The sequence below is a fragment of the Argentina anserina genome, chromosome 3, assembly GCF_933775445.1.
Source record: "Argentina anserina chromosome 3, drPotAnse1.1, whole genome shotgun sequence".
Lineage (NCBI taxonomy): Eukaryota > Viridiplantae > Streptophyta > Magnoliopsida > Rosales > Rosaceae > Argentina > Argentina anserina.
The window spans coordinates 32,958,502-32,973,966 of NC_065874.1; the positions used below are offsets into that span (position 1 = coordinate 32,958,502).

Sequence of the window (15,465 nt, forward strand, 5' to 3'; positions counted from 1 at the left end):
ATATATGTATGTGTCGAAACCTGCGTGGCCAATTCAATTGGATTTGTCCTGCTACGTCCCAGCATTCCACATCAATATAAATATCCTGAACTATTGGCCAAGGTGAATTGTTGGAAAATAAAAACTGAGACGCCAATATGATAAACAAAAATGGACACCTTTGATAAGGGAAGCTATGTTCTATATATTTATTAGCTTTGTATATAATATATAGTATCAATATCAAGTTATCAACCATATCCAACGAATTCTTGGAAGAAAATATATTGTTTTTGAAAGAGGAGATCTAAATAAATTGAACGTTGCTGAGAGTTTTCAAGTCCGATCACCAGTAGCCAACATCACAGTGCACAGGATATTGAATATAGCTTGGTGTCCATTGAATTGGAATTACTTCTGGTTTCTTTTCTTCGTCCTTCTTCTTCACTTCTTCAACACTTGATATTTGAGCGTAGCCGAGCTTATTCCTCAACGAATTGGCCAAGCAAACCGAATCAATTCCGACTCCAATCACAATGACTTGGTCTTTATCTGCATCTACAGACACGTCGCTCACACCTGCATAGTTACCCAATTTTTCTTATACATCAGCACTTGGGATATATTCTCTCCTTTTACATACCATAGCTATAAGATATTGATATATGGAATTTGATGGTGATGCATATATACCTTTAAAGCCAGCAGCAATCTTGAAGGCCTCAGTTCTGCGTTTCTCAGAGCTAAATTGCACCTTCATCACAATCTTTTGCTGCATAATTCAACGACGATAGTTAGAGCTTAGCTTCTTTCACAAACATTCTTGAAGGAACTTCATAAGATTAATGCAACGATGATTCAAATGCATGCACGCTTACCTTCACAGTGGAGGCCGAACAGTGTACAGAACAATCTGAAAGACAACAAAATAAATTCCACATTGGAGAACTGGAAGGATTTTGAGAGAAAAACTTAATTATGATGTATCTCGGAACACTTGGGAGGTTGATCAGTAGTTGCAAAGAAACAATGATACCGGCTTCTATATATAAGGACAGAGTCTTCGTAGAGTAATATTATTTTCCTGTTGACTTGTCCCTACAGAGATTGCGACTACTTTTTGAGACAAGATTTCATATGTGGTGTTCAGTTGCTCAGAGACCAAGACTTTCAGACTACCCCGCCGGTGAAATCAAGTGAATCCCGCGTTCGACCCGGTAAAGAGTATAATAATACTAATTACTAATTAAAGTTATAATTAGTAGATAGTCCAACGTGTTAAAAATACTATACATTGTTTTAAAAAGCTACTACTAGAGAAGCCTATGTACATAGATAGAGAAAATTTTGAATACCGTAGTACTACGTGGTAATGTTTAGTGGTCTATTATTTCAATCACAAATTTATACGTATGGTTTAATCAAAGAAATTATATTTTAGCTATTTTATCAAAGACTATTTTGAGTTTCTTTATAAAAACTATACATCCTGCATTCTAATACCGTAAACCCTAAAATCATACACCCTAAAACCCTATGCTCTAATATCCTACACTCTAAACCCGAAATCCTAGTTTAAAATCATCAATACCCATAAAAGTTTATTTGAATAATAATAAAAAATATGTTAAATTATAATTTTGGTGTAATAAATTCACGTGTCAAAATATAACAGTGAAGGAGGACCACTATGCATTACCACTTGACATTTAAAAATTTCTCTAAACCTACTCATTTAGTGTACATGAAAGCATAGTTACATAGTGTGATGCATGTACTACAATCCGAAGATAAGAAGAACAGTGTATAACTTCAAAGTTCACGAGTGAAAAGCTTCACATAGGCTGTGTTTGGTATAGCTTTTTGGCTCATGTGATTATAAGCTAAACCCCTCAGTATGTTTGGTAAAGGGGCTTCTCCTCTCCCGCTTCCAAAAGCTGTAGCTTTTTTCAACTATAAGTATAAGTTGCTCCCACCCTCTTTTTAAAAACACACTTCTACTTCTCTGGGGTACTGTAACGGCGATTTAATGAAGATTTCAAAATACATATGGTACCCCCCATGATTTCAGGTAATTACAACCCCAATTAGTGCCTTCATCCCATTCCTAAATTCATATCCCACAGTGACGACCCAAGTTGCAATAATCCGCCCTGAAATGATCTGTTAGCTTTCATCAAAAATCTGTTGAGCGGTTGAGGTAACCTATTATACCTTTCAATTCATGGTTTTAGCTCATTTTCCCATATGGGTTCTCTTTTTCATTTGCCTTTGTTTTTCTCCTCTGGGTTTTGATTAAGTTGATTTGGATAAAAATATTGAAATTTTATGTATAAAGTGTTGATCTTTCTTCTTGGTTTTACATGCATATCTGTAATTGATAGATTAATTGGCTTTAGATGTAATGTGAGCTTATGAGACTGAATTGTTGTTGAAATAAATAAGACACTTGTTGGGTTTTGAAATATGTTCTAAGTTGAATGTTGTTTCTTCTAGGATTAGAATTTATGAGATCCATTTTAGGGTTTGAAGAATGCGTATTGAACTGTGAATTTGTTAAAATATATGGGTTGACGATGTTGGGAGTTATGGTTATTCAGGTGAACCATTTACATTTAATAGCTGAAGATATGCTTTGTATTTGGCAGATGTATTGTGGTGGTTGAATAGAAGGTATAAACCGAAATGGGTAGCATCAATCAGTTCATATTATATCATCATTAGAACTTTCCTCATAGCGAGTCAACAATAGTACTAATTTAATCCCCACATAATGTCCACTTCATAGGATAAAACATAATTAAGGTCCCTCATTCACAATTTCACATCTCCAGTCTTCGTCAGGGCCAATTATTTCGATGCGGGCAAGTAAGAATGCAAATTAATTAGTTAGTTAGTCATCTTAATAGTAATCAACGCTTATGTACATTTATCACATGTGTCCACTTGGGTGTATCAAATTTATCTACATATATAATAGCAAGTCAACCTAGCTGCTTGCGAAAGAATGAACGGTCTACTTAAACTAATGTCTAAAAGATGACGTTTTGATTTAACAAGAGCACAAATCGACTTTCTATTCTACCAAGATGAATCTTTATAGTTATAGACTCATAGTCCGGAGCATAATATTATGTTCGACACCATAATTATAAGGATCTCGTATGTGTTAATAGAGGTTAAGAACTTGTACTATAATTTTAATTAGGCCGAAGAACGAGTAGAGAACTAGTTAGAAGATTAATCAAGAACGATTAATCGAATGATAAATACTCTGAAAGTTTAAATAAAAAGACGGAAATACACATACATCCTCAGCCAAACTTTACTTGATCATGCTCTCAAAGTCTCAATGCAAGCAGTACGTATACTATATATATATATATATATATATATAATATATATATATATCTACTTTGGATAGTATCCTTGCATATACGAGGGATAACTCAACGGCTTAGGCTCCTCCTTCTTGTCTTCTTTTTTCTCCTCCTTTGCCTCTGGTTTTTGTTTTGGTGTTTCAACCGTATCTATTTCGGCGTTGATGTTCTTCTTCCTCAACTTCATGGTCAAATAAGCTGCATCGACATCGCCGATCACCTTCATGAACTCCTTGTCAAACGATACGCCGGCAATGCTCCCTAATAGCAGATATATATTAATATGCTACAAGAAGAGCATGGATAAAAAATAATGAATTATCAGTTTGATTAATGCATATATGTTAGAATACCTTTGGATGCTGCAAGAATCTTCAAGGCTTTAGCCCTGATTTTTTTGTTTATATCACCATCGCTCAACTTCAAAACTATAGTTCGTTGCACCATCTCCAAATTTCTTTTGGAGTTTCAGGCTGAAATCTTATGATGGGCTAATATTTCAGGAGAAAAAGTAATTGCGAACTAATGCGTATATGTAGTGAGTTAGTGACCGCTTAATTTTACCAAAAAGGAAACCGTGCGTGTGCTACTTGTATACCAAGGGACAGTTCTTCTAATATATACTTGCGTACTAAGAATTATACCGTCGTAGCATCACGTTTTATCTAATTTGCGTTCAAAACTGGACAGTAAACATTCTTCAAGATTTGCTTTGGACGCCATACATACCTAACTTATATACGCGATTTTCGTTTCCAATATGATCTAGCATTCTATATTACATCAATTAATGTTCCTAGTTCATCTAGTGAATTCAGATTTTTCTCTTCGATCTACAAACTTTAAAAAATATTTGGTATACATGACCTAGAAAAGGTAAAGTGTACGTGTTAGAGTGTTACCGTAACGATCTCTTCCCATAGATATATATGGTGAAGAGTAAATGCATGTACATGCTACCGCAACGAATATTAAAGCTTATATAATACACCAGAAATAGTTATATATAAATCTAATTTTAATTACACCACGTACACAGTCATCCTGGGAGAGTTTTCGCATGATAATATATATAGAGAGAGACCAGAAAAAAAAAACACACACACACATCATACACTTTTGCACAAAAAAGTAGACAGAAAGCTCTCTTCTCTCTCTATATTAGATTCAATTCCCTCACACAACCAAAAAAGTATACAGAAAGTCCTACTGTCATCTAAGGGAATTTAATTACATTTGGTATTCCGAAAAGGAAAGTAGTACTTTGGAATTCACGTGGAAATGGTACTTAGTAGGAATTGACCTTTCATTTCTAGTGTTTGGTGACAAAAGGGAAGTAAGTAGAAAAATGTGAAACAACTTGTAATTGATAGAATAAAATTATATATTGTGAGTAATAAATGTAAGAAATTTAACCTTCTTAGTTTCTTGGGGTTATAAGTGGGACCAACTTCCCGGGAAATTTTTCAATGGCATTTTAAAAGTAACTCTCGTGAGAAAATTCTCTGCTGTAACCTCAGTTATCTCTTTCTTGAAGAACAAAAAGACGATGAACAACAGTACACTTCAGTAACTACGATAATATATTTGTGAAATTATCTGAATGAATCAAATCTCATCATTTTTTAGAAGGGAAGATTTGGTATTCCTCCATGTCTATTGTTTTTCAAAAGAGAAGTAATAGATTAATAGAATTGGTGTGAATTTTAGAAAGAAGGTGGGATAGAAGATCTGAGGTCTGGGTTTTGATCATTTAAAAAATTCCCATGGAATCAGCAAACCCCAGATCAAAAAACAGTAACCAACCGCCAAAATAAATCTGAGTATATGATCTCAGAAGATCTATTCCGCCTTCAATTCGATTAATTAATTTATTCTCTTCTGGATATCAATTAATACAACGATAGACCTGGAGGAATCCCATTTTCTTCCCTCATCGATCTAGAACGATGAGATTTTTGGATTGATTCATTTAGATTATGTATAGTTCTGGATAGCATCGTCGATAGTTGTTGTGTCATAATGGTTGAGATAACGGAGGTCAAATGGTTTTAACGGAGAAAGTTGAATGCCACGTGTCTAATTTTTATTGGTGAGGAGGACCATAGGTGTGATGACGTGTCCTCACAAATTTCTCACCAGAGACAAATGTTGGTTTGGTGTGCATATCACTATCCATTAATCCGGAGTCGACTTTATTTCATTATTACAAGAATCGTCGTAGGAAGTTTCTTCATTCTTAGCGAATCAACGATACTGGTCGTCATGCTACTAAACCTCACTTGTTTACAAAATAATTAATTAATTAATTGAAAGAATAATCTAATTAGCGAATATCGATCACATCCTCAGTCTTCGTCAAGCATCGGCTCATACGGAGTATCTTATTTCATGCCGATGTTGACTATTTGTTCAAAGGCAGAGTTAAATTTTCATAATGGGTTGTGTTAGAAAAAAGTTTATGATTATTTATAGACTATGTATAGAAATTTCAAATTTGAGGTGGACTAATATTTAAAATTTAATTTTTTACACTAAAATTTAACTAGAAATATACGTTTTTTAGTAATTTGAGGTGAGCTACAGCCCATGTAGCTACGCCCTTGTACTCGTTAATCTATTAAAAGAATTCAGATCTTCCCTTATATTATTGCGCGCTGATTTACTATATGTTTAATTATATATTGATGTAGGTGAAAGACATAAAACACCCGTAGCATATGTAAATATGATTTTTTAGAATTAATAAATACCAACAGTTATACGCTTAATGTTAGAGATAAATAAAAAATTAATGGAGTAATGGGTAATTTCTAACTTTTTTTGTATTTACTGTTTTATCTTTATATTTCATTCACTAAAATGTCCTTCCAATATTTAAGACAATTTAAAAATAATATATAATATATGGGTTGTTATGTAATTTCATGTCTGTTTTGGTATATGAGTTGTCATTAATAGTATAGATACATACGTATTGTCATAAATCTCGATTTGTTTCTTTGTACGTGCATTTAACCTACGAGAGTCTCTTTGTTAGTAATCTAGATGCTCTTCACATACGTATGTATGAGATTATAAGAAGTTTCTAATACTTCTTTAGGCTCGTACATATGATCGCAGTATCGCACAGTAGATTTTAGATGAAAAGGACGTAATTTTGCAAATGATCAAGCAATTCTCGGTCCAATAGTTTATAGCATTCCTAAACTTTAGGATTGATATATATCATGTGTTAATTCATATTTAATTTGTTAATTATCATGTAATTTCAGTTTGAGATCATGGGATTTCATGTTTACATGTGTTGGAAATGTGTCATATATGTATGTGCCGAAACTTGCGTGGCCAATTCGATTGGATTCGTCCTGCTACGTCCCAGCGTTCCACACCAATATAAATATCCTGAACTATTGGCCAAGGTGAATTGTGGAAAATAAAAACTGAAACATAAATATGATCAACAAAAATGGACACCTTTGATAAGGGAAGCTATGTTTTATATATTTATTAGCTTTGTATATAATAGTATCAATATCAACCAAATCCAACGAGTTCTTGGAAGAAAATAAATTGTTTTTGAAAGAGGAGATCTAAATAAATTGAATGTTGCTGAGAGTTTTCAAGTCCGATTCACAAGTAGACAACATCACAGTGCACAGGATATTGAACACAGCTTGGTGGCCATTGAATTGGAATTACTTCTGGTTTCTTCTCTTCGTCGGGCTTCTTCACTTCTTCAACACTTGATATTTGAGCGTAGCCGAGCTTATTCCTCAACGACTTGGCCAAGCAAACCGAATCAATTCCGATTCCAATCACAATGACTTTGTCTTTATCTGCTTCTACAGACACGTCGCTCACACCTGCATAGTTACCCAATTTGTTTTATACATAATTAGCACTTGGGATATTCTCTCCTTTTACATACGTCCTTAGCTATAAGATATTGATATATGGAATTTGGTGGTGATGCATACCTTTAAATCCAGCAGCAATCTTGAAGGCCTCAGTTCTGCGTTTCTCAGAGCTAAATTGCACCTTCATCACAATCTTTTGCTGCATAATTCAACGACGATAGTTAGAGCTTAACTTCTTTCACAAACATTCTTGAAGGAACTTCGTAAGATTAATGCAACGGTGATTCAAATGCATGCACGCTTACCTTCACAGTGGAGGCCGAACAGTGTACATAAGAATCTGAAAGACAACAACATAAATTCCACATTGGAGAACTGGAAGGATTTTGAGAGAAAAAATTAATTATGATATATCTTCTTAGTACTCGGAACACTTTTGAGGTTGATCAGTAGTTGCAAAGAAGCAATGATACCCGCTTCTATATATAAGGACAGAGTCTTCGAGTAATATTATTTTCCTGTTGACTTTCTCTGTAGGGACTTGCGACTACTTTTTGAGACAAGATTTCACATGTACACTACTCCGCACCAAGACTTTCAGACTACCCCGCCGGTGAAATTAAGTCAATCGGTCAATCCCGCGTTGTACCCGGTAAAGAGTACACAACTACTCATTACTAATTAAATATATAATTAGTAGGTAGTCCAATGCGTTAAATATTATGCATTGTTTTTAAAGCTACTATAGACAAACTTGTGTAGGAAGAACAGTGTATAACTTCAAAGTTCACGTGTGAAAAGCTTCACATAATCAATCAGTTCATCTTATATCATCATTCGAAGTTTCCTTATAGTGAGTCAACAAGATATAGTACTAATTAATCCCCACATAATGTCCACTTCATAGGATAAAACATAATTAATGTCCCTCATTCACATTTCCAGTCTTTGTCAGGGCCAATTATTTCGATGGGGGCAAGTAAGAATGCAAATTAATTAGTTAGTTAGTCATCTTAACAGTAATTAACGCTGATGTATATTTATCACCTGTGCCCACATGGGTGTATCAAATTTATCTACATATATAATAGCAAGTCAACCAACAAGGTGTAGTGTAGTATTTTTTGATCGCGACAACTATTTGACAATGACTTAAATGTGGCATTGGTCAGAAGTTCGATCGTTAACGGAAGTATTACACACTACAGTGTGTCTGATGACCCTATTGTAGCGAAAAGCTCGGTTGTATTGGCCACTGGAGGCATTACTGTGGCTAAGGCGTTAGTCTTTAATGGCCTGGACTGAAACCATTTCACATGAGGCTCATCAAAGATTAGTCTCATACTAGAGGAATTACATTCAGTTGTGGGGATACTCTGATGTCCCGGATGTGGAATGTCTCTGCTCGCGCTCGTAAGAGCCACATGAGACTAGAGGCCCCATGCTTTATTGAGGTACACGGTCCTCGCCTTGAAATGAAAAAAAATAGCAAGTCAACCTAACTGCTTGCGAAAGACATGAACGGTCTACCTAAACTAGCTAATGTCTAAAAAATAAAGTTTTGATTTAACAAGAGCATAAATAGTCTCTTTAGAAATCGTCTTCTATTCTACCAAGATAAAACTTTATAGTTATAGACTCGTAGTCCCGAGCATAATATTATGTTCGACACCATAATTATAAGGATCTCTTATGTGTTAATAGAGGTTACGTACTGGTACTATAATTTTGATTAGGCTGAAGAATGAGTAGAGAACTAGTTAGAAGATTAATCAATGTACGGTGCAATCGATTGATATGAATTTTGTTATTGAGACGTATCACTAAATTGATACGAATTTTTGTTACATAATGGAGCAAGTAGTTGGTTCCTCACAAACTACATATTGTGGACATTGAGGATAACCGTAGCTTGATGTGCAAGTAATTGGGATACACTTAACAGGCTTATCCTCCTCTTTGGCTTTCACTTCTCCAATACTTACTATATCTGCATGTCCAACCTTCTTCCTCATTGTCATGGTCAAGGTCATGGAGTCGATCCCGTTTCCTATCACTTCCACATGATTTTTCTCAGCTTCTATAGAGACTTTACTCACGCCTGTTTTTTCAGTGATTTTTGATTCATCATTACTTATCAGTGAGATTAATCGATAATATAGCTACTCATTATATCTAATTAAAACCATGGATATGAATATAAAGCTTTCTTAAACTGCACTGTACCTTTGGCCACAGCGGCAATCTTTAAGGCCTTGGTTCTGCATTTCTCAGAGCACATTTGCACCTTCATAACTATCTTCTGCTGCACCATGGTTTTAGCTAGTGTAGATGATTTTGTTGGAGGGTAGGAAACAGATATGTAAACTCTATGAATGTATTATCACAGCTGAGACAAGTTATTGAGGAAGTAGCAGAAATCATTGGTTGTATTTATACGAGCTCAGTCTCCTTAAAATACAATAGTTATTCCCAGACCGTCTCGAAATATAGTTGACGAGTATAACTTCCGTGGAATTGAAACCAATAATTCCATAGAACTGGTCAAGCTAGCCACAGATGATCGATCAAATTCCTCCACTAAACCAAAAATACGTTTTCATTAAAAAACAACTGGAAGACTTGCAGGACGTCATTCTATATGAGTATCTTTAATGTGAACGGCCAAGGACGTGTACTATAGAAAACTAGAGAAATATAAAAAGAAGACTCGTAGCTAGCAGATAGCATTGAAACTTCTGCCCAAATACGAGGTAGCAAGCAAGCATTGTCCAAATGAGCATTAGCTAAGGAGGAAATAGCAAGGACTTATCAAGTTGGATTAGCATAAAAGCTTAGGGCCTTAGGTTATAAACTCCAATGTCCAAGGCTAATTGCTTGCACAACATTTACAAATTGCAACACAGAGGTTGAACATGGCCGCAGGAAACCATCTAAGAACATGGATTTTCTAAGCCCAAAAACCATTTCTCCTATAAACACCTAAATAAAGATTCCCACACATGCTCCGCATAATTGGTCCGAGACTTACTAATTGAGGCTTTCATTACTAATCGATGTGTCTGTATAACTAGCTCGCTCACTTAACCCAGATGACTTACTACCTCACCACCAATCCAACCGAATGCGTGTTTGTTGATTCTAAAGAATTTACTCGAAAAATGATTCCTAAACGTGTCGGGAGAAAAAGCCCCGACTCCCATATTGTTCAGGCCCAAATAGAAAGCTCTATATCTTTAGCCGAAACACCCATTGCTTCTATAAACCCCAAAATCAGTTTCACACCGCACCAAAAGCTCCTCCATTTCATTTCCGCTCTCAGCTTCGTAGACCTAAACCCATTCGTTGTTCTGAGTTTGGGTTGTGATCGCATCGGAGCTATTCAGCTGAGGCAACCTGTTTCCGGGTAAGTTTTGTTTTCTCAATCCGAATCTAGAGGAACCCATCGGAATCGCGGTCTCAATGTGAGTAAAGCTGAGGACGCTTTGAAGGTGTTTGATGAAATGCTTTACTCACGTCCTCTCCCTTCTGTTTCCCGTTTCAATCAAATCTTGACTCAGCTTGTCAAACTCAAACAATACCCGGCAGTCATTCCTCTCTTTAATCAAATGGGCCTGCGTCAAATTGTTCTCGATGGATTTACTCTGAACATTCTCGTCAATTGCTACTGCCACTTGAACCAAATGGGGTTTGGTTTATCTGTCTTGGGAAAGTTCTTCAAATTGGGTCTTCAACCAGACGTCGTGACCTTTACCACTCTCATCCACGACTTTGTTCTCCAAAGTCAAGTTCTTGAGGCTGCCCGAATTTTCACCAAAATGATGGAGGGAGGCTACTGTAAGCCCGATGTGTTTACTTTCAACACACTTATCAAGGGCTTTTGCATGACGGGGAACAACGGTGATTCAGTTACTTGGGAAGATGGGAGAAACTGGATGCGAGCCTAACGTAATTTCCTACAATACCATCATTGATGGTCTTTGCAAGGAGACACTCATTGATGAGGCATTGAAGCTCCTTTCGGAAATGATCAGCAGAGGTATTGCTCCGAGTGTTGTCACTTACACATGTTTGATTCAAGGACTTTGCAATTTAGGCAAGTGGAAACAAGCTGTGAGGTTATTGAATGAAATGTTGAGTAAAGGTATATTGCCCATTGTACACCCCTTCAGTGTCTTGGTTGATAACTACTGTAAGGATGGGATGGTGGTGGAAGCTGAAAGAGTGGTACAGTTGATGATTCAAAAAGGTATTGAACCTGACACGATCACATACACCTTACCACTTCTTGTTGTCGTGGCATTGGCGGACTCAAAGGAAGTATTAGGATTTTCCATGGACTCATGCTTCATACACATAATGTTGTTCTTCATATACGCAATGTCCTCTGAATTGGTTTGTTGCCCTTGCACCAAATCTTTGATCGCATGTGTCAAAGTCTGTATGGAATTGGCGAGAGCTTCAAACATCTTGTCATTCTTAATATAACACTCTTGTGCTTGTTGCATCATATTCGTCACTTGTTCCCTTAGTTCTTTCACTTGACATGTGGAATTTCCAACACCTGCATAATGTTCTTCATTCAGAGCAGGATTGGAAATCAAGGCCATTCCCTCAGCTGGTGACTTGTCCATAAATGTTCCTCCACTAGCAGCCTCCAACATTTTTCTTTCATGTTCCAAGAGTCCCTCATAAAAGTACTGTAGAAGGTTCTCATCCTTCATTCCATGTTGCGGACATTGTGCTAGCAGTGACTTGAATCTCCCATGGTAGGCGCAGAAAGTCTCATCGGGGTCTTGTTCAGTGCTGGTTATCTTCTTCCTTAGCTTGATTACTCGAGATGCTGGGAAACAAAGACCGCCATAATTTTTGGGCTCCTAGCGACGAAAAATGTAGGTTTTCTCGCGTAAGTCACCAAATAAATTGGAATTTGGAAATTAATATGAAACAAGTGTTACGCTAGATTGAAACCCGGCCCCTTATTTATTACTTACTTTTTTATTAGCTCATTAATTATCAATTGAAATCGTAATTTTGAAGGAGAAGGTTGAAGTTAGGGGAGAGAGTTTAAGTAGATGAGGTATGGACCTTATTAAAGATTTCTTTAAAAAAATTGGGGAATTGCCCAATTTTTTTTTTAAAAAATTGTTTGAATTTGGCTCAAAATTTGGCCGGAAGGTAGGGCACCTAAAATTTTGGGACTTCGCCGACTAATTCTATCATATCGTCGCCTAAGTTAGAGATCATTTATAAGTAAATAATTAAGAAAATCAACTGTCATAGTCTTAATAAGGAAAATCATAATGGAATGAATTTAATTACTTAATTAAATTGTGTCATACTTATTGCTTTGAAAATCCCTTATTTTAAATTAACCTCATCAATCAATTGAAAACATAATATGGAATAATAGTGCAACTTTATTTTAGGAATAATTGAAGGTCCATAATTGAATTATATTTATATAGATTTTTTTAAGTTATAAAAGAAAATAGATAATAATTAATAGATACATATTTGCAGCGCGCGCTACCAGAAAATAACACTTAGATGACAACAACAAAAATCAGTCGTCACCTAAGAAATTATAAGACGACGAAACAAAGCCGTCAGTTTAGTGAACACATTCGTCACCTAGGTGCCACTTAAATGACAAAATGCAGTTTTGTCATCTTAGTTGGGTCGTCTAAATGTAATCTCGTCGCCTAATGACTTAAAACTATGAAAATAAGATCTTAGGCGACGAAATATCATTGTAATCTAAGTCATTAATTCTGATAGTGTTGGTTTAGGAAATATCATGTTCTTATTACAAGCCATAAATTCGTATAAATTTTGATTATCCATGAGAATAATCCTTGCCTATAATATGGGTGTCCATGGAGGCATGGATCCGGCAACATTTAATAGTTAAAAAATAATAGGAGTTAAAAAAAATCATATGTAATATTCAAAAGACTTAACTTAAACGACGAATATAAAACGACAAACTGATTTCTTCGTCTAAGTACTTTCCCAGGCGAGGAAACCAAATTTTTGTCGTGTAAGAAACATCTAAAACGACGAAAATAAATTCTGACACTATTCGTCACTTAAAGACTTACTAAGCGATGAAACTTTTTTATTGAAATTTTTTTCGTCGTTTAGGACTTTTTTTTCTGGTAGGGATGAGTTCTTGGAAGAAAATTGTTTTTGACAGAGGATACATATAACTTGAACGTTGCTGAGAGTGATCAATAAATTCGATCACCATGCCAGTAGACAACATCACCGTGCACAGGATATTGAACACAGCTTGGTGTCCGTTGAATTGGAATTGGTTCAACTTCTGGTGTCTTTTCTTCGTCGGGCTTCTTCACTTCTTCAACACTATATATTTGAGCGCAGCCGAGCTTCTTTCTCAACGACTTGGCCAAGCAAACCGAATCAATTCCGACTCCAATCACGACGACTTCGTCTTTATCTGCTTCTACAGACGCGATGCTCACACCTGCATAGTTACCCGATTTTCCTTATACATCAGCACTTAATTGGGATATATATATATATATATATATATATATATATATATTCTCTCCTTTTACATACCTAGCTAGAAGATATTGATATATCGAATTTGGCGATGTGCATACATACCTTTAAAGCCAGCAGCAATCTTGAAGGCCTCAGTTCTGCGTTTCTCAGAGCTAAATTGCACCTTCATCACGATCTTTTGCTGCATAATATAACGACGAGAGTTAGAGATTAGCTTCTTTCACAAACATTCTTGAAGGAACTTCATAAGATTAATACAACGATGATTCAAATGCTAACCTTCACTGTGGATGCCGAACAGTGTACAGAAGAATCTGAAAGACAACAACATAAATTCCACATTGGAGAACTGGAAGGATTTTGAGAGAAAAAATTAATTATGATATATCTTCCTAGCTAGTACTCGGAACACTAATGAGGTCGATCAGTAGTTGCAAAGAAACAATGACACCCGCTTCTATATATAAGAAGTAATAAGAACAGTCTTCGTAGAATAATATTATTTTCCTGTTGACTTTCTGTGCCAATACTTTTGAGCAAAGATTTCATATTTTGTGTTCAGTGGCTCAGAGACCAAGACATTAAGACTACCCCGCCGGTGAAATCAAGTCAATCCCGCCGGTGAAGAGTACACTACTACTAATTACTAATTAAAGATATAATTAATAGATAGTCCAATGTCTTAAATATTAAAATGTCATTTTAGTACAAATTTGACACCCTTTGTCCATTTCAATGACAAAATCTAAAATGTCTAATTTCAACATAAGGTAACCAAACCTTACTCAATTAGTACAAAAATTTTTATTTTGTATATTATTTAGACTATTTTACACTCATATAATGAAAACAATCATACAAAGAGAAAATTGATGAGAGAGAACATTAGGTCGAAACCTCGGCGGACTTCGGTTTTCAATTGCCGGACTTCGATCACTGATCGTTGGAATAAATTACTGACCCCTAGTAACCCGTAATAAATTTAGAGTCACCAGAGGTCCATAGTTGCCGGAATCACAAATCTGATTACCTACTAATAATAAATTATTGACTCCCAGTAACTCACAATAATAAATTATTGACCCCCAACCCAGTAATCATGACATCATGTTACTGACCTAACCCACAATAATAAATTATTGACCCATAATAATCATGTTATAAACCCTCAGTAAAATGATTACTACCCCTCAATAATTATATACTAGTCTCGTACCCGTGTGATGCACGTGTTTTCATCGCATGAGTTTGCACAATTTATTCAAATGTTTATGTAATTCTATTTATCCCGATGTATATTTTTGACAAAACACATTGATTAAACATTTGTGGTTTTACGTAATTGTCCTGATGCCTTGTGTGTGAGTGTAAGACTACAAATTGACATATTTGGAAGTTCATATTTTGGTATTTTTTAGGCGCTGGCTTTATACAAGTAGAGATCTCTGTAATACCCGAGATTTCTAATCTCGATTATCAACACATTAGGACTAATCAATCGATGTTTATCTTAAATGTCGAAAACGTAGTTTAATATGTCGATATTAAACTGCACGTCGCCACAAGCTAAAAAATATCTTCGAAATATTTTTCTAACGCTCGGTTTTATTTTTACGAATTTCTAAAAGTTTACTTGTTTTAAAAATTATTTTCTGAAAATCAGTTTTGAGTTTTTGTTTATGGGCTTGAGAAAGCCCATCCCAGACCATTTG

At 35.5% G+C, this 15,465-nt stretch overlaps 4 protein-coding genes and 1 pseudogene across 4 annotated transcripts; 1 reads left to right on the top strand and 4 right to left on the bottom strand.

Annotated features, from left to right (window-relative positions):
* Positions 1–170: 170 nt before the first annotated feature.
* Positions 171–979, bottom strand: LOC126788929 (heavy metal-associated isoprenylated plant protein 47-like). Its single transcript, XM_050514953.1, has 3 exons — positions 858–979; positions 673–751; positions 171–558 (listed from the first exon to the last, which is right to left on the bottom strand). Exons 1-3 carry the CDS (start codon positions 918–920, stop codon positions 326–328), a joined length of 375 nt encoding a protein of 124 aa, XP_050370910.1. The 5' UTR covers positions 921–979; the 3' UTR covers positions 171–325.
* Positions 980–6,852: 5,873 nt separating this feature from the next.
* On the bottom strand, positions 6,853–7,653 carry LOC126788931 (heavy metal-associated isoprenylated plant protein 47-like). The gene is made up of 3 exons (XM_050514954.1): positions 7,525–7,653; positions 7,340–7,418; positions 6,853–7,225 (listed from the first exon to the last, which is right to left on the bottom strand). Exons 1-3 carry the CDS (start codon positions 7,585–7,587, stop codon positions 6,993–6,995), a joined length of 375 nt encoding a protein of 124 aa, XP_050370911.1. The 5' UTR covers positions 7,588–7,653; the 3' UTR covers positions 6,853–6,992.
* Positions 7,654–9,063: 1,410 nt separating this feature from the next.
* Positions 9,064–9,587, bottom strand: LOC126787534 (heavy metal-associated isoprenylated plant protein 47-like). The gene is made up of 2 exons (XM_050513400.1): positions 9,446–9,587; positions 9,064–9,320 (listed from the first exon to the last, which is right to left on the bottom strand). The coding sequence occupies exons 1-2, from the start codon at positions 9,531–9,533 to the stop codon at positions 9,064–9,066; spliced, it is 345 nt and encodes a 114-aa protein (XP_050369357.1). The 5' UTR covers positions 9,534–9,587.
* Positions 9,588–10,311: 724 nt separating this feature from the next.
* Positions 10,312–15,465, top strand: part of LOC126787535 (putative pentatricopeptide repeat-containing protein At1g12700, mitochondrial) — a 28,657-nt pseudogene continuing 23,503 nt past the window's right edge.
* Positions 13,396–14,162, bottom strand: LOC126788928 (heavy metal-associated isoprenylated plant protein 47-like). The gene is made up of 3 exons (XM_050514952.1): positions 14,033–14,162; positions 13,856–13,934; positions 13,396–13,709 (listed from the first exon to the last, which is right to left on the bottom strand). Exons 1-3 carry the CDS (start codon positions 14,093–14,095, stop codon positions 13,453–13,455), a joined length of 399 nt encoding a protein of 132 aa, XP_050370909.1. The 5' UTR covers positions 14,096–14,162; the 3' UTR covers positions 13,396–13,452.